Raw genomic sequence first — 17,258 nt, forward strand, 5'->3', positions numbered from 1 at the left:
CTAAAAGAAATATGAATGAACCATGAACATTTGATCATCTTATCATGAGCACCTCCAAAAAGCATGAACGAGGATGTCAGGTGTAGCCCGGATATTTGTTACATAAAAACACCCTCTGTTACATAAAAAAAAAACTGTGCAGTGGAGAGATAATTGAAAAGAGTGATGGCATGATGCAGCCACACATCATCAGATTGAAAATGGTATTTTCTAAATTTTTCGCCCCCTCTTCTGCTTTTGCCACGAGTGTTCTGCACACTACTCCCATTAAAATGCAGCTGCCACAACTGGGTGCACAATTAGTGGACACATTCCTGGCAGCAAGACAAGAGAACCATTGAGCCACTGCAGTTAGAGACCGCTCCACTACCAGCTGCTTAAACCAAGTGCTGCACCACTGAGAGACAACTGAAAAATTCTCTTGGCCTAACTACTGGCTTGTTTGCACTCAAACTTCATACAGAGTTGACATCTGGCAGTAAGTTTAGTTTTATACTATATTTGGGACTTGCCTTCAATACCTTTCTTGTGTTTCAGATCTCTGAGGCCAGGCCTCACTGCGATTCACTTCCATACAGTGATCGCAGAGCCCTTTTAGGGCATTGACTTCCCAAGTTTGCGTCGAGTGATAGTAAAAAAAAACGCCTTCCCTTTGAAATCCAATTTTCTAAGCAATAAATGTGTGTTTTGCTGCTCAAAAAACATGAACACAGACAAAAGAGCAAAACAACTGACTTTCACTAAGAACAAAAAGTGGAAGGGAGTCGTCCTCGGTGCATCGTCAATTTATTTATTCTAATACCTACAGCGCCCATTGTGGGCGTTATTGTAGTGAGGGCTACAGGGTGGAAAATACCTCTCCATACAGATGACAAAGTATATAGAAAGGAAAAAAAAAAGAAAAACAAAAAATACAACACATCTTAATCTCAAAACAAACTATTACTAAGGGAGAGTAAAAAAGCACAAAAACAAACGAGCAGTAAGGAGCAGTAAAAAACACAAAAAAATGAGTACTAATGAAGAGTAAACAAACAGAAAGGCAAGGTAAAATAAAATTGTCATACAGAAAGCACATTGTAATGAAACTCAGACATGGTACATACTTATCCGAAAATGGTCAACTACAAATGGGAACATATACTATGTCTGCATGAAAACTGCGTTCAGGAATTTCACAGAGAGAGAAAAGCAATGCGATGGACACAATTATTAGTTTGGCAAAAGACACGCAAAATATTTCCAAAAGAGGATGGCAGGGCTGAAACGACTTCCTCTGGCATTTATTCTAATCATGGACTCTTTTGGCAAAGAACGAGTTTTTTAATATATTTACATGGCACATGTATTCTTGAACTTAGTTAGTATGGTCTAAACAGGAGGATACATAGCTGGGACCTTTAATGTATGCATCTTTTATCAAACCTGTTGCACCTATAAAGATATTATGGAACAACTTCAACTGTATACACTTCCATCTATCTTTTAAGAGAGGCCAGCCCAGACTTCTGCATAGTATCGGAGAGGAGATTTGGGTAAAATGATAGTAAGTGGATACAAATCGTGCTCTAGGTTTCTGAATCTGTTCACGTTCGCTAATAAGTGGTTTAGTTTTAGGATCCAAAGTCGCACAACCATGCTATAAGATGGTTTGGTTTGATTTTGAAAGTGTTTACCAACCCAAAGCGACTCAGGCTATGAGGGACCCCGTATTCAAGGGCTCCGGAAATTTTGAACACTTGGGGTTCTTTAACACGCACTGACATCGCACAGTACTCGAGCCTCTACAATTTAACCTCTATCGAAATTTGACCGCCACGGCCGGGACTGAACCCAACTCTTTTGGGTTAGCAGCCGAGTGCCATAACCACAGAGCCACTGTGGCGGCATATTCTAAGATGGGACGCACACTTGTGAAAAAGAGCGTTTTTTTCAATTTGGCGGGCCCATGCCTGAAATTGCCCTTTAAAAACTTTAATACATGGCTAGCTTTAGAAACAATATAGTGAACTTGGCCGTTCCAGGAAAGCGATGAGTGACAATGCTTGCCTGCTGGGTGGCAGTGGTGGCCTGTGACGTGGCTGCAGCAATGGCGATGCTGCCCAGACCGTAGGTGAGGGCCGAGGGTGGAATGAGGAGCCTGTCTGCGGGTGCCAGTGCTGCGGTGCCTGCCACAGCGCCAGCCGCAGCGCCCACCACGGTAGCCACTGGCCGGCCGCCCGACACCTCGCCGAACAACGGGAAGACCCGCTTCGCGGCCTGACGCTTCCCTGGCTGCTGCCCGCTGACACACATCGATGAGCCACCTAGAGAGGTCGCCACGTGCTTGCGCTCTGGGCAAAGTGCGGTGGGGTTGTTTTGGGTCACCAAGCTATCGAGACACAGCTTGGAATGATGGGCAAACACTCTTGATGAGTCCCGCTACTTCTGTCATCAACAGTAATCATGGCAACTTCAAGTGCATCATCAAACAAGTTGTCTGTGAACAGATGTGCTCACCTCTCGCGGAAAGGATCATTACAGGGGCCTTTGAGGCACTGAGAATAAATATACGGATTTTAATGCGCCAAAGCCGACTGAGCAGTTATGAGGCACAACATAACGAAGAGCTCTGCAGTGATTCCAACATTTTGGGTAAGGTTATTATGCACAAAAATTCTGGTATGCAAGTGTTTTCATATTTTAGGCTCATTGAACTATGGCTGCCACTGCAAGGCTCAAACCTGCTCACTATTGGGATACCATATTCGCAACACCACCCTGTGTTTTTTAACTCATCTGAAAGGTTCACTATCATACCAGAAGTGGATTTGTGAAAGTAATGCTGCAGTTGAGCACACAACAGAACTGTTAGTCTAGGCTCGCGCTCCACCCATAACTGTGACAACCACTCTAATAGGCAATGTCAGCAATCATACTGGCCTGAAAAAACCCCCAAATATGTCTCCGTAACAACCCAAGTGTTTAAGAGTTCTCTCGTGACTGAAAAACTGAGCTATGCCAGCAGCACAAAATGTGCACTGCTTTTGTAAGGCATCAAGACTATACCAGATAAGCAAGCACTGCGCAAGATAAAGTTGTAATTGGTATCAAGATGGTACATGCAGTCACTTGACAAGCAACCAGTGGTATCAAAGTTCCACTTACTCTTAGCGTTCACAGATGATGGCGGTGCCTCGTCCAGCTCTAGGGATCCTATTGGAAGAGAATACATTAAGCATCAGCCCACCCAACCAATGAATGCACCAGAGCAAGGCTGCAGCATGACATCACGAAGCAGCAAGCATTTCTCTCCTAACCACAGAAAGCTATGAAGGAACTGGACATACTGCGACATTATCCTTCCAGTGACACCCAAAACAACTTGTATGTTGCTCTCCAGCAATGCGGTAGGCTTCTCACACCACCGCCTTCTGAAGAAGACAAAGAAGTTAATAGGAAAAGAGAAGCACAGTAACTGCTTCCCTCTGAGAACAAACCTGAACCGTTTTGCAAGGGGCAAAGGGAAGAAACAAAGGGGGACAGAGAGAGAAATTGGCTGTGGTGTAGCTGTGGTTAAACCTGGAGTGACACAATAGCTGGCCACAGCTGGCCCAGTTCCACTCTTCTGAGTGGAACTGCAGTCAGTCTTTTGCCCCCTCCTTCATCCTCATCCCTGGACCTGGATTCAGAGTTTAAAACCATTTTCGTCATTACAGCCTCTCTTTCTGCTCAGTTTCACATTCACCGACATCAAAAAACCAAGAAATCGACAAACGCACCATCATGCTAACCTTTGTTTTCTCAATTTGCGCGCGGGGTGCCAAAACTAAAACACAGTATGGCGCAAAAAACGCAACGCGAAATGCAGAGTAGAAATGTCGAGTTCGCAGCATCTGTATTGAAAATACTCCTTTGCGTGCAAAGGGAATTAGAAGGACGCTACAGAAACTGCCACCGCTAAGCTTTCGTTTGCCTTACCTCAATGATGGTCGAGGCGTTGCCGCATTGTACCGTTCCCGGTAGCGTGTTCGCCAAATGCAGCCGGTACAGCCAGCGATGACAGCGCCGCCCACCGGCAAGTAGCAGCCACATTAAGGCTGGTTATAAATATTCATTCAGAACGACGGCTTGACATCGCCGCTATGGCGCAGTGGATTAGAGCCACGTGTTGCATATGGAAGGTCGGCCGTTCGACTCCGCTCTCTGTACTGTAATTTTATTGTTTTTTAAATTTCATTTTTTTCCAATTTTTTCCCTTTTAGGTCGCAAATCGTGATGCTTAGTGGCATATAACGCCGTTTAAGAGGATTTATTATCCCTTTTAGGTAAGCCGTTGTGACAATCTTCAGTCACCGTGATCAATTCACCGTGGTTTCAAGCCATGTGGCTGTACAGGCTGCAGTTGGCGAATACGCTTCCCGGTAGATGTATACGCTATTTTGCTGACACGTCCGCTGCCATCGGATAGTGCGCTAGTGCACGAGGATGTCCCGCCGAAAAGCCCGACACGTTCCTGTAGTGTGTTCCTCGGCCGCGCGAGCACCTGTCCTGCCGTGCACACACCGCGCACGCAAAGGAGCTCAGTTCAGCGACGTTCACCGTTGGCGATTGCTCCATGCAGCTCGACAGTTCGGTACGGCCTCTCGCTGCAATGCATCCTTGCACAGCCACATCAGGTGACTGCACAGACGACCTGTCTCATCGTGGTGCTCTCGAAAGTCGCTCAACTCTCGCAGTTCGAGGTAACAACAGACAGACGAGTTTGTTCTAGTAACGGCGCCATTGCTGCGCTGCATGAACCTCATGGACCAATGATTTGATTTCTCCTTCACACCCATCTGCAGCGAAGGGATTGCAACGGGAGAGCAGTTAGCGCCCCTGTGCGGCTAATTCCTAATACAGTGATCATCACTGCTGCTGCTGCCAAGCATGGAGGAAGGAAAACTCTATTCTTTCCTTCGTTGATGGCGAATACCGAAAATCGGGCCCTAAGAAAGAGCCCTGTGCAAAGTAGCCAGTTTTACGATTAATTTCGACCATCGCCGATTGCCGACATCACGCAATCGGACATCGGCTATCATCATCATCATGTATCAATGTCCGCAGGTCAGGGCGCGTGACCGTTGCGAGCGCTGACGTTCTTATCGAGTTCTTTTGAGCCGTGGCTTTGTGACAGTGCAGAATCAGTGCCACCTTTTAGGCTTCACCGAGGAGAATGAACAGTGGCTGACCTCGCAGCAAGGCGTTGCTATCAGCGTGTCAGGTACATCTCCTTATAACTACAATATATAGCGACCACAACGTGAGGGCGGCTGCTTAGAACTGTGCCATGATACCTTTTATTATGCCTTGTATTCTAGGTCTACGCAGGCATTCCGTTAAGCCTTGTTCCGCTGTTACCATGAGCTCCGGTTATGACCGCCATTCATCGAGGATGGAGACAAAGGGCAGAGTCCACGAAACGGGCGCCCAAGGCGTGCGGCCGGTCTCGTACCACGAGCCAGGTAAGTCGTGAACCCAACTGGCCTTTAGAGCATGAGATTCTGGCTGGACGGTTCTGAAAGCTGTTGCCACCCATCTTTCTCAGCGTCTGGCGTCGGTCGTCTCCGATCAGGTGGGCTTCAGCTGCGTCCCTTCACCATCCAGTTTCACCGCAAGACGACGATCCAAGAGATTTGCAGCTACGCCGACTACATGCGCGGCGAGAATTGCACCCCTTACAAGTAAGTTGTGTTTTTTGTTAATAGTGTCACATTATTCCTTTGTACTCTGTCTTGATGGACAGGCACGGAAAATGTTGTATCTGCAGGTCAACAGCAGATGCATGCAAGGAAAGGCGTTGCGCCGAACGTGTTGCACCGACTGTTGCGTAAATCAGAGAAAATCGGAAAAAAAATTCTCTCGTCCTAACCGCACGTTTGTTCGGGCTCAAATTTCGCATAGAGCTTGCATTTGGTGGTCTATTTTGTTTTGCGCTACATTTTGGCGGTGTCCTTGACTGATTCTGTCAGAATTATTTGGAAATCCGCACCGTCGTGAACCAAAAACCGAAAGTACCGAAAGACTTCGCAGCAATGGTATTCGTGGCGCCATCTCGCAACCACCGGAGAAGCGAACCCTCTCCGGGGAGGATGGAGGAGGGCTGCGCGGTTGCTTTGAAATAACTTTCGACGCAGAAAAACATTGTCTGCGCGAAATTGTCGCTATTTCAAAGAGTTCGATTTTTGTCTATCGCAGAAGGCGTTTCAATCTTCGTTTCTCGTCGTCTGCTTTTGTTTTTTCTGCCAACGGCTGCGATATGACGATGCCGAACTTTAAATGCAATAAATGTTCATGGCATTTTCAGGTGAGACTGACAGCAGCTGCTGTGCCACGCCGTCTGCGTTGCTAATGTTTTATTCTGAATTGTTTGTAGAGGGTATAGGGTGCGGAGCAGCGGTGCTGCGCGATCTGTCGCCAGACAGGACTTGGGTGGCCCTGAACAGGCCCGTTTATGGGGCAGTGCTTCAGGCAGTGCTGAGCTCAGCATTCGATGTGGCCGCCGTTCGCTTCAATGATTTCTCAATGCGCTTGAAGCATCCGTTGAAGGCATTCTTCCGCATGGAGTCGTCAGTTCGGGTGAACGCAGCCTCAATGCGCACTTTCAGCTTGCCATCAGTGGGCTTCTTCGATTATCCGCCTCTGGCAGCCCGCGGGTTGCTTGCGGGCATAGAGTTTCTTACTATTACCTAGAGGGAAAGCTGGCGGCGAAGCACTTCAGCCACCATGGACGCTCAAAGCATCATGGGGCGGTGAGCTACTTGTTGCGGCACAGTCGTAGTTTTTCAGGAACATGGAGTGGCACTACTGAGATGTTTCATTCCAAGAACGCTGTTCGTGTGTGCGCAGACGACTTTGGCGCGAACGCAGTGTGCAAAAACCATAGTAAAGAAACCGCAATAGCACACGACGCCAATAAAAGGTTTCACTTTTGCTTGCGGGCTGCCCGAGCGCGCTCGATTTTCTCGGGTTGCTCCGCCCACTTCCGGTGGCTGCCCGAAACGCGTTCGTTTTTCTCTGGCTGGGCGGTTTCGGGCTGCCAGCCGGCGGCCAGACTCGCCAGGACGATTTTGTGCTGGCAGCGCTCGGGCAGCTAGCAGACGACAGAGGTGTATGGTAGCGGGAAGCTCGCGCGGCCATTTTTATAAGGACTAGAAGGACCGCGGTTCTTCATGCGATGTTTTGCGCGATGCAAGCGCTTCTAGGCCACGGTGCATATCGACTGTGTCGCCTGCAATGGCACCTTTTGCGGTAGTTCTCGCTGTTTATTGATATGTTTTGCGTGTGTATGCGCGATCATATTTCGATCGTCTCACCACCTCGCAAGCAATTTCGGCTGTTAATTTCGTGCGCCCGGCGGATATTGCGATGGTGTTCGAGGCCTTTCACGACAGCAGCCGGATTCCAGTTCCGAGCACGCTTCAGACGCGCGCATATATGCATGTGCTGAACGTGTTTTACGAAGTGCTGGTTGAGCGCGATACGGGAGCGTATGGTCTTCATTGCGTTTGGCGCAGTGCAAAAGTGGATATGCTTTGAAAAACGCTTGACTGAAACATGTCCTTTATTAAAAGCCCTCACGAGCACATTGCTCGAGACATCTCTGCGGGCATACGTGGACAGAATTGTCGCGTCGACCAAGTGCTGATTCTGTCGTCGCCAACTGTTGTACAGCTTCATGCTCGGGCCTTCTGCCACATATGCTCAAAATATCTGAGAAGTACCGCAGGCATGCACCTCCTCGCGTTTGGCTCATTTAAAAAAAAAAGAGAGATAAAAACGAGCTCTAGCGCTGATCATCATGCAAACACATGCGGAACGTGAGGCGCCGACACGCAGGGCTTTATTGTAGCGCCTTTCATTCCAGTGCCAGTTCTCTGCTATATAAAGCTGTATTATTACAGAAACGATACGCAGCTAAATTTATACAGTGCACCCGCCAATTGTTATAGGTGGACGTTCAATATGCGCTTTTGCCGAGATTATGCGTTCCTTGCCCGCAGCAAAAGCCGGCGGCCGACAGACTACAGTTGCACGAACGTATCCAGATTCTTTTCTGCTTACAGCTTACAGGAAGCAGGTTACGAGCGTAGAAATCGCAACGACCACACCAGAGTCCACCAGGCTCGATCGTCTGCGGTCACACCAGTCATATATACTTACTGCGTAGTAAGCAAACACGCAATAATCCGAGAGTACGGCTTGTCGTTTGATAAACAACGCACGGGCAGTTTTTCAGTCCTATGTGGTGTCGACTGAAACATGTTAGATTGCGATTGCTCATCGCATGCTTTTGAGGATTTCTTGAAGCTTACACAGTGCACCGAAGGCACACGCTCGCGTTGTCGTTGCCGATGTATACGAGTGCGAGCTTGATCAGCTGCATGTTCTGCAGTGTGCGGCACGCAGCCCTCAATAACTGCAAGTCGTTGTTTTCGATACCAAGCAGCCTATTTCTACCGTACGCGTGCGCGAAGCTAGAGAGAGCATCTTCCCTCCGTGACCCGCGACTTGCTTGCCGCCGTGATTGCCGACTGGCTGGTTCCGGTGGCCGCTAGCCCACGTGACCATGATGCGTTTTCCTGTCAGAGACGAACTTGCCGGCCGCCAGCGGGCTGCCCGAGCCCGGTTAATCGAAGAGGCCCAGTGCTGAGTGGCCCTGTGCTGTACACGATGGATTTTACAAAACCCCGCACGAAAAAAAATCGCAGGGTGTCAGGTGAGCGTGGAGGCCAGGCCATATTTGGAGATCCGCGACCCATCCATCATTCCGGAAAATTTCGATCCAGTCAATCGCGAACGTTTGCCAAATAATGCGCTGGTGCGCCGTCATGTTGAAAAATGCAGTTTCTTTCTGCATATGATTCGCGTTGAGTAGAACTCATCGCGAACCATGGGGGCCGACGCAGCGTTATAAATGTCTGCCGCAGAGACACTGCAACGGCACTGCGTCAGGGATAGAGTAGCGGAGTCAGGTCTGGGAAGCACTGAAGGCAGAGCCGAGAAGAGAGCACTGAACCGAAGTGATCTGTTCAGCGCGCACGCACACACACACGCGCACGCAGAGGGGCCCTTTGGAACAGCGCATTTCACGGTCGCTTCGCGTGCGCATTGTGGTAAGAATGTTCCATTGGGATGGTTCACTGCACACAGTTCGCGAAAACGCGTCCACCGCACAACACTAAGTTAGGGCGCCGAAATCCTCTGTCACGACAGGTTTAATGTCTATGGGGAAATGATCCGAACCCTGCGTGTCTGGAAGACAAGACCAAGCAAAGTAGGTGGCACATCCCTCGGAAACAACTGTGAGGTCGGTGGCGGTAGCAGCGTTCGGTCGTACAAAAGTGGGGCGGCCTGCATTGAGAAGAAGCAGGCCGGTGCGAATGATGGTGTTCAGAAGGTCGGAACCTTGACGGTCGTTCCGTCTGTTGCCCCACACAGTGTGATGGCTGTTAAAGTCACCACAGATGACACAGTCAGTTACAAGGCGGTCGGCGAGGCGGAAGAGGAAGCGGGTATCCCACCTCTCACGCGGACGCACCTAAACACACGCGATGGCTGTGTCTCTGCAGCCAACACAGACCATGCAGTAGCCGCGCACTCAACTATGGCGTCGGATACATCAAGAGGTGTCGGTATGTCAAGTTGCGGCGAACGTAAACCGCCACCTGACACGAACGATGACTGCTGCATGGCGCGTCGTCACAATAATCGGCCGCGCACTCATATCCTGGCAGGGTCACTTCCTCTTCACGTGCGTACGTTTCTTGTAGGCACAAGACGTCATAATTGCAGCGGGGAAGATGCCCCGTCAGTTCAGCTTGGCGGCGGCTCAGTGAGTTGCAATTCCACTGCACGATGCGCGGCCGGCGTGCGCGAGAGTCAGCCATTATTATGGCTGAGTGATTGCTGAGCGGCGAGAGCCGCAGCACAGAGTTCTCGTGCGGGTGAAGCGGGCGGCAGTGCGTCGATGAGGGCGGGAACGGCGGTGGTGAGCGCCACGATTACGACGTTGCGCTCGTCCGGCGGGGGCTGCGCTGTTGGGGTAGTCACTGGCGGCCCTCCTCGGCATCTCTGTATGAGCGAGTGCCGCGCGTTGACTGAGGCACTGGGGCTTCTGTCAGGCTTTCGGAGTTGTGTGCAGCTTCGCGGGGCTCTGTGGTGCCTTCTTGCGGTGGGTTGCTTGCGCCAGAGTTCTCTCGGCTTAATTTGTTGCCTGGCCATGTACTTCCCGGAAGTTGCCAGGGTATTTGCGATACGACGCTCTTCTTGCCAGCGAGGGCAGCGGGGCTCGGTGCAGGCGTGCGTACCGCGGCAGTTTACGCAGCGAGCCTTCTCAGCTTCGCATCGTGTTGCATGGTGGTCATTTCTGCATCGCTGGCAGCGCGGCTTGGCTTTGCAGGCAGCGGTGGCGTGTCCAAATTTTCCGCACTGAAAGAGGACGGGGAAGGCGAGCCCGTACTTGTCGTCGTAACTTGAACAAAGCCACTTCCTGCGGTGGCCTGGTGCCAGCGAATCGGAGTATGACATCGTTTCCTCTGCGGGAGCACCCGAGATGGGGGAACCTTGCTCTCGATTCCGGCAATGATGTCTTCTTCTGTGAAAGCGCGGTCAACCCTGAATAGGAGGCCGGAGCATATGTGTCCGCAAGCTTCTTTGGCACGCACCTTACGTCGAAAATAGTGTCGAATGCGAGAGGGGACGGGGGTTCAGTTGCAGCATTAGTATCTGGTTAACTCGTACAGCTTTGACAGCGTGTTCTTCGCTCAATACTGCAGCAACAGCACCCTTCGAAATGGACAGGAGGTTGGCCTTCCTGCCCACAGGGTAGCAGAGGATGGTTGCGATTCTCGACTTTGTTTTGACTTGCTGCCAGCGCGAGGGGAAGCGAGCAGCAGACGGGCCGAGGTCGCTCGTAGCAGACGACGCAGGAGCGAGCGGAGCCGATTGGGCCGCCGTGGCCTTGCCGGAAGGAGGGGCTTGCTTTGCGCTTGCTCCGGTGTGGGCCGCCTTGTGAGGGGAAGGGGACCGACGGCGAGGTTTTGCGCTTGGCTTTTTCTTTGCATAATCGCGCTTTGAGCGTGAATAATAAGCTGCCGTAAATGCATCGCTGATAAGCTGGGCAGGGCTATCTGCGGTTTGACTGACCGCAGACTCAGCGACATAGGGAGGTGATCGAGTTCATTCCCTCTGCTTGCGGCAGGTTCTTCGACAGTTTGGTGCTGGAGTGCTCGAGGTGTGCCGCCGGCTGTTGTGGTCGGGGCTGGTTTGTGTAGCACTCTCCATGACAACTTCAAGCGTGCCTGTTGTGCCCAGTGGGGACGCTTCTTGAACTGTCTCATGAACGCAGGCATGTTGCTCGATGGCTTCAGCTGAGCATGCAGCAGGAAGGTTGGTTGTCTGGGCGTTTCCTGAAGGCACAGTTGTGTGGTTGTCAGGGGTGCTACTGTCGTAGCGACGTTGGGCAGGCGGCTCCGATGTGAGAGGCGCTGTGAAGACAGGTTGACTGCTGACAGTGCCAGGAGTGTTTGTCTGTTGTGATGTCCAGACGGGCTCCTTAGACTCGCAGTCTTACGAGTCGTTGCTTGATATGTGTACCGGCGTTGCTCGGTTGAGGCTGTACTCATCTTGCTCTGCTCCGTGCAGAACGGACCTTTCGGTGGCAGCGATGAGGCGCTTCGCTTCTTCGTGGCTCTTAACGATTGCATTTGCTTCTAGGAGAAGCTTGCGCAGTCTGCGGGAACAACCTGCGCTGTTCGCGCGCTAATGTCCGCGGAGGCGGGCGCAGACAGTATATATGCATCCAGCAGGTGGGGCGCGTCTTCCTCGATCGTCTCGTTGAGACGATTCTAAGAGAAAAATCCTAGATTAGAAAAACAAAAAGCCCCACGGCGGGGCGAATTTACGGGAACCTGGGACAGGTGCAAAATTACGTGCTCCAATTACGAAATCTCGAGCAGGAAATAACGACCCTCGTGACGAAGTGAAGGAGGTGCTGCAGCACGCGCTGCTCGGACACCGCCTCCACCGCTGTGCGGGCGGAGACAGCGTCGCAGCTTCAATTCTTCGTGGCGGGCATCGCGTGCCTCGTTGCTCGCAGCATTCGCTGTTTGAAGCGCCTTCTCTCTGCTCTGCTCTCGCGGTGCTGGAAGAGCGGATGGAAAATGATGATGGCGGCATCTAACGGTCAGGGCGAGAGGCTACCATTTACAACACGCAGAGTTGTCTAATTGCCATTTCGATCTGCGATCCGGAGAAGCTCTCGGATTCACCGAAGGAGCTTGATCAAATAACAGCTGAGGATCTGAATCCAAATCGCTCATTGTGGCACAGTGTTCGGTTTCCCGGAGAAAGGCAGCTTGCTCCGCGGATCGCCGATCGGAATGCGCCGCCGCTGGTTCGAATCCCGCTTGGCGCTGAAGTTTTAATCCTGGGCACCTCCTGGTGAGCTTGTTGGTGTAATCCGGATTGCTTGCCTGTTTGTTTCCTCCTTTGTACCCTTCGTGCGTTTTGTTTGTTTCAGGAAGATACGATTCGGATGGAAATGGATTCGGATGGCCCGCTGTTCTCTTTTGTACATAACAAAGCAGCACTGTAACCCGGTGCGGTAGATGTGTCGTTGCTTTTCGCAGACACGAAGCATATTATGTTGATATGCTGCAGTCACTGCAGACACCAACTCGCAGTTTCAACAAGATTGGTAATCTGCGCATGCGTGTCAATTATTTTTTTTTGTGTCAGAGTTTTAAAAAAAAAGAGCTCCCCAGAACGCTCACCAACAGCGATGCGTAATAATTGCACTGCCATTCCAACCGAGTGTTTCGGAATGCAAGCCAGCCCGGCGAACTCTCGTATAGAACGCCGAGACGCGAGTGCGCGGAATGTTACGGTGTCACAAGTTATAGCTGATCCTGGTTTTCACAGCGATAAGCAGCACTTTCGAACGCGCCTATTGTCATTGTCATCAGCAGTGAATGCAGCAGGCAGGCCAGCGGCAGCGACAGAGCCGGTGTGCTTCAATATCATATGAGAAAAATGGAAGGTGCATTTTTGGGTTCAGTAAAGGCGAAAGTGCTGGTGTCCAGTCGTAGTCTACATAGCCGCGTAACTACTCGGTGCCCTGATTCCTGCGGTCTCGTCTTTTTTGGTGGCACAGGTTGCATGGTGGTGGCCGGCATTTGAGTTGTGCTATGGTACTTTTCGAAAACAAACAGGAATTTCAATGCGCTATTGGTATTGAAGGTAGCAGTTTGGAGGTTGTTAGCGAGCTGATGGTTTGGTGGAGCACTGGTTTAATTATATTGAATGGGGAGCGTCGACTGCTTCAGTAAAGCGGGGTACTTGAAAGGAAAAAAAATCATGCCATACAATTCAGCGCTAGTGTCAACGTTGCGCATTCGGACACGTGATCCCACTTGGCTAAAGGCATATGTGCGGTGCCGGCGGGGTAAAAATCAAAATAATTCCGGAACCTTCCACTATGGCACCTCTCTCTTCTTTCACTCCCGCCTTCCTTCCTTCACTTATGGCGCGGTTCGGATGCTCACCCAGGTGAGACATTACTGCGCGATTTCCTTCCCTCAAAAACCAATTTCCAGATTTCGTATATGGGCTCTCCTTTCATTTTTGTGATGATGGAGAGGGAAGGTAGTATGTAAGACGTCGTTTTTTGACGCCGATCGGTGTTCACCAAAGGCACCTTTTGGTGGGCGTCGATGCATATTCGACCTAAAGACTCATGTCGGCGTTACGTAATCAATATATGTGACATGCACTGTGCGTACGTTCCCGCAGGCTGGAAAACCTGACGGACATGCGTTGCAGAGCAAGATAGCTTCGTTCCCAGTCGAGTCCTTCTTCGCGATTCTCCCCTGCCTACTGTTGCTGAAACGGTTTTACTAAGCGAGCGCTTAAAGGTGCACTGAAGAGGAATCTGACTCGCCTTTTTGCCGCGGGAACTCGACCTACACGTCCCGAGCATTCTTAGAAACTCCGACTTATTGCCCTGTGTGGCCGATTTCTCTAATTAAATCGAATTAACGTCCGGCTCCCGCCTTTACTTTTGAATTCTCCCTCGTACGATGGGAGGAGTTTACCAACGCGAGGAGTGCATTTCAGCCAGCTCCGTGGAGGCTTTGCTTTCGCTTTATTTTGTTTTTTAGGTTTCCGTGAATAAACAGTTTCATTCGCAGATAATATAGCCGCAAAATAAGCCCGCAGAAATAAAAATATGCGCGGACTATTTGCTTCTACGGATTACTACGTATTACTCCGCCGAAGGCAGAGCGGCAAGCCGCCACGGGACCGGGTGAAAGGCACTCCACGCGTTGGTCGACTCCGCCCACCGTATGAGGGAGAATTGAAAAAAAAAGGCGGGAGCCGGACATTAATTCGATTTAATTAAAGAAATCGGCCACACAGGTCAATAAATCGAAGTTTCTAAGCATGCTCAGAACGTGTAGATTGAGTTCCCGCGGCAAAAAGATGAGTTAAGATTCCTTTTCAGTGCACCTTTAAGCTGTGCTTTCACTATCCACTCATTTTGTTCCCTGTTTGCAGACTCAGAGAAAAAGTGTTGCCTAAAAAATTGAAAAGCACCTGACCAAACGTGCGGAGCTGCATCTCCTAACGAGGTTGAACGAACGTACTTCCTGAAGAATATTATTGGCCGAGAAATGAAAATGCCTTTCGAATTCTAGCCAGTAAATCTTGAGAGTAAAACCACTTTTGGAGAGCCCACTGGCGAATAAAGTGCAGTAAGTGTCCTTGGGTGCGACGCCTACACTAGCCCTTGAAGAGTAATGTTCAGCAACCAAACAAGAGTGTTACGAAGCCTCCATAGCTAGACGACATGGAGCGATAGATCCAGAGGCGTCATTGCAAAGTCGTGTATCGAAAGCCGTCGCAATCGTTAAAAGGCCAAGATCCGACCACGCAGAACCACTGCGATGCCACCGTTTTAGACCCCACGGAATGACTGCCTCTCTGTCTGTGGTCGTTAGTTTTGCTAGTGCTTCCAAGAAAGCCGCCCTTCATACTTACTATCACCCGACACTCCATACTTTTCAGTGTTTTTTCATCTTAAATACCCACAATGATGCTATGTCGTAGCATGCGGTACAAAGCATCACGAAACAACTCCACAGTTTTGAGGCAGAACTTCTGGTAGCACGTTCCGGTCGCTATAATGGTACGCCAAAAAAGTGAATGTTCAAACGAGTCTATGCTGCAATGGCTTGGTGGAAGCATCGGTTTAAGACCGTTTCCACAAGAAACGCAGTGCGTTTGATCTAAGTAACTTCAAGCACTAATTCTTATCTGATTCTGATAAATACTAAAGAACATTTTTAGGCGTTGATATAAAGGGTGCCAGAGAAGTTCTCTTTTTATGTTAGCAGTACGGAGAAATCTGTAAAACTTACCATAACAAGCAGAGCAGGAGTAGATTGCTTGCCCTCAGTTGCGTCAATATGCACATGATGGAATAGAATTCAAATCGAAATCTATATCCGAAACGACCAGCTCGAACAAAGCGATAACTTTACCACCCCTAGACAAACTCTCCGATGTACGCGCAATTTTTCCTGAGCAACCTCTACTTTTCTCGCCCTGTTCCAGCAGCGGGTCTCGAAGGCTGTGTTCCAGAGGAATGGGCCATCGTGAAGGGGAACTTGGGCATCCATGCTGGGCCCGACTGGACCACCTGGAGGCAGCGAGGGGCCCCTTCTGGGGACGAATCATCGACTTCTGTGCCCCATGCTTGGCTTCGGAATCCAGTGCATGCCACGTTGCCCTGCAGCTGTCTCTTTGGAAGGAATCCTTCTTCGGTGTGCATCTTGGACGGCGGCTGTTGCCGGAATCAGCCGGGCTGCTCAGCCTGTTCCGCATGAAGGCGTTAGTCTGTTCGAGTTAAACCAATCTCGAATGGACCAAGGCGCAACAATTGTTTCTGCGGACTCATTGCTACGTGATCTCGCTTGAAGCACAGCCTCTAATTCTAGGTTTGTACCCCGACATCTTTTCCTGCATTCTCAATTCGTATAATCACTGAAGGCAAGCCTGCACGTTCTACGCACAGGCTTCCTTGAAAACCTACGCTTGGCCATCCCCAAACTGAAACAACTGGAAAAAATCAAATGCACCTCCAATGAATTTTGCCTTACCAAATTTCTCGCTGCGATTTCCAAACTTCTCCACACGACCACTTCGCCAGCTCACCTGAATACACCTGCAGTGGACAGCCAGCGTACCGAAATGACATTCTTCGAAGCCCTCGCTGCGAACTCAACCATACGGATGCTTACTGTTTGGTACGACGCAAGATACGGCCCATACAAACGGGCTTTCGAAGATTACTGAAAAGCACTGCCAGTCGAGAACTCTAAATTTAAATTGTGGCTGCACAGGCCTGGCAGCATTCTCTTAGGATTTCTCGACAATAGTTACGAACCTGCTCAAGACGAACGAATATTAAAACTGATGATGATATGCATAAAGGCGTTGTCTAATTTATTTCGGCATGCACACTTTTTCAGAATAGGCTTCGGCTTTTATAAAAGCCACGTGAAAAGAAAAATAAATGCAGTGGAGGCAGGTCGTATTCAAGTGCACTGCTGGCCAATTATGACTACAGACAGCAGAAAAGATCCTCATACACACTACAATAATCAAGAGAAATTGTGAAGGAACTGCTTACAAAACACATTAGGTTGGAACAAAATATAGTTCAAGCATCACATACTGGTGGGGCGATGATAACGAATAGAAAAAGAATGCGCATACACGCTGCAAACATGGAGCTAAAGATCGTCGCTTCGGGATCGTCGAAATATTGCTTTGCCGTGAGTGGTTTATTGACCCAGATATATACGACGACAGGTGAATTTCAGCTGCCGGCCTTTCTGTAATATGGACTAACGTCGCACAGTGCGCCCATTTTTTTTTCTTGTACATTCTTGGAAAAAGGTAGTAGTCGAACCCCGCAATTACGAAACCGCCGGGGCAGGAAAACTTTTTCGTTGTCGTGAGAATTTCGCTGTCGCGAAAATAGACGAATAAGCACACCCATTACCTTGCAGAACGAAAATTTAATGAAAAAAGTCGCTTATTTTGCTCTGCTTGACATTGCTGTGCAGGAGCTTGACGACTCTGGCTTCGCAGCTTGATAAGCTATGCATAGCTTTGTCGTCGTCGTGGTCGCCGAGAAAAGTCCGGATAACGTCAAAAGCATCAAGCAC

The 17,258-nt window shown here is 49.8% G+C and overlaps 2 protein-coding genes across 16 annotated transcripts in view; one reads left to right on the plus strand and one right to left on the minus strand.

Moving 5' to 3' along the window:
- LOC149355532 (uncharacterized) overlaps positions 1-4,790 on the minus strand; it is a 68,583-nt gene extending 63,793 nt beyond the window's left edge. For all 13 annotated transcript variants that reach the window (XM_089583851.1, XM_089583845.1, XM_089583852.1 and 10 more), the window contains exons 1-3: positions 3,961-4,790; positions 3,148-3,195; positions 2,050-2,333 (exon numbers count right to left, since the gene is read on the minus strand). In XM_089583851.1, coding sequence (XP_089439977.1) covers positions 2,050-2,295 — 246 coding nt within the window. In that variant the 5' untranslated portion in view covers positions 2,296-2,333; positions 3,148-3,195; positions 3,961-4,790. The remainder of the gene's footprint in view (positions 1-2,049; positions 2,334-3,147; positions 3,196-3,960) is intronic.
- Positions 4,791-5,088: 298 nt separating this feature from the next.
- LOC149355533 (uncharacterized) lies at positions 5,089-16,517 on the plus strand. 3 transcript variants are annotated; one of them, XM_089577659.1, is made up of 4 exons: positions 5,089-5,245; positions 5,343-5,486; positions 5,570-5,705; positions 15,640-16,517. In XM_089577659.1, exons 2-4 carry the CDS (start codon positions 5,397-5,399, stop codon positions 15,909-15,911), a joined length of 498 nt encoding a protein of 165 aa, XP_089433785.1. In that variant the 5' UTR covers positions 5,089-5,245; positions 5,343-5,396; the 3' UTR covers positions 15,912-16,517. The 3 variants fall into 3 exon arrangements, with proteins under 3 accessions (XP_089433785.1, XP_089433786.1, XP_089433787.1); XM_089577660.1 differs by having other exon boundaries at positions 15,643-16,517; XM_089577661.1 differs by having other exon boundaries at positions 5,597-5,705.
- The last annotated feature ends 741 nt before the right edge of the window (positions 16,518-17,258 follow it).

Source organism: Amblyomma mixtum, chromosome 3 (assembly GCF_055824585.1).
Source record: "Amblyomma mixtum isolate Tamu chromosome 3, ASM5582458v1, whole genome shotgun sequence".
Classification (NCBI taxonomy): Eukaryota; Metazoa; Arthropoda; class Arachnida; order Ixodida; family Ixodidae; genus Amblyomma; species Amblyomma mixtum.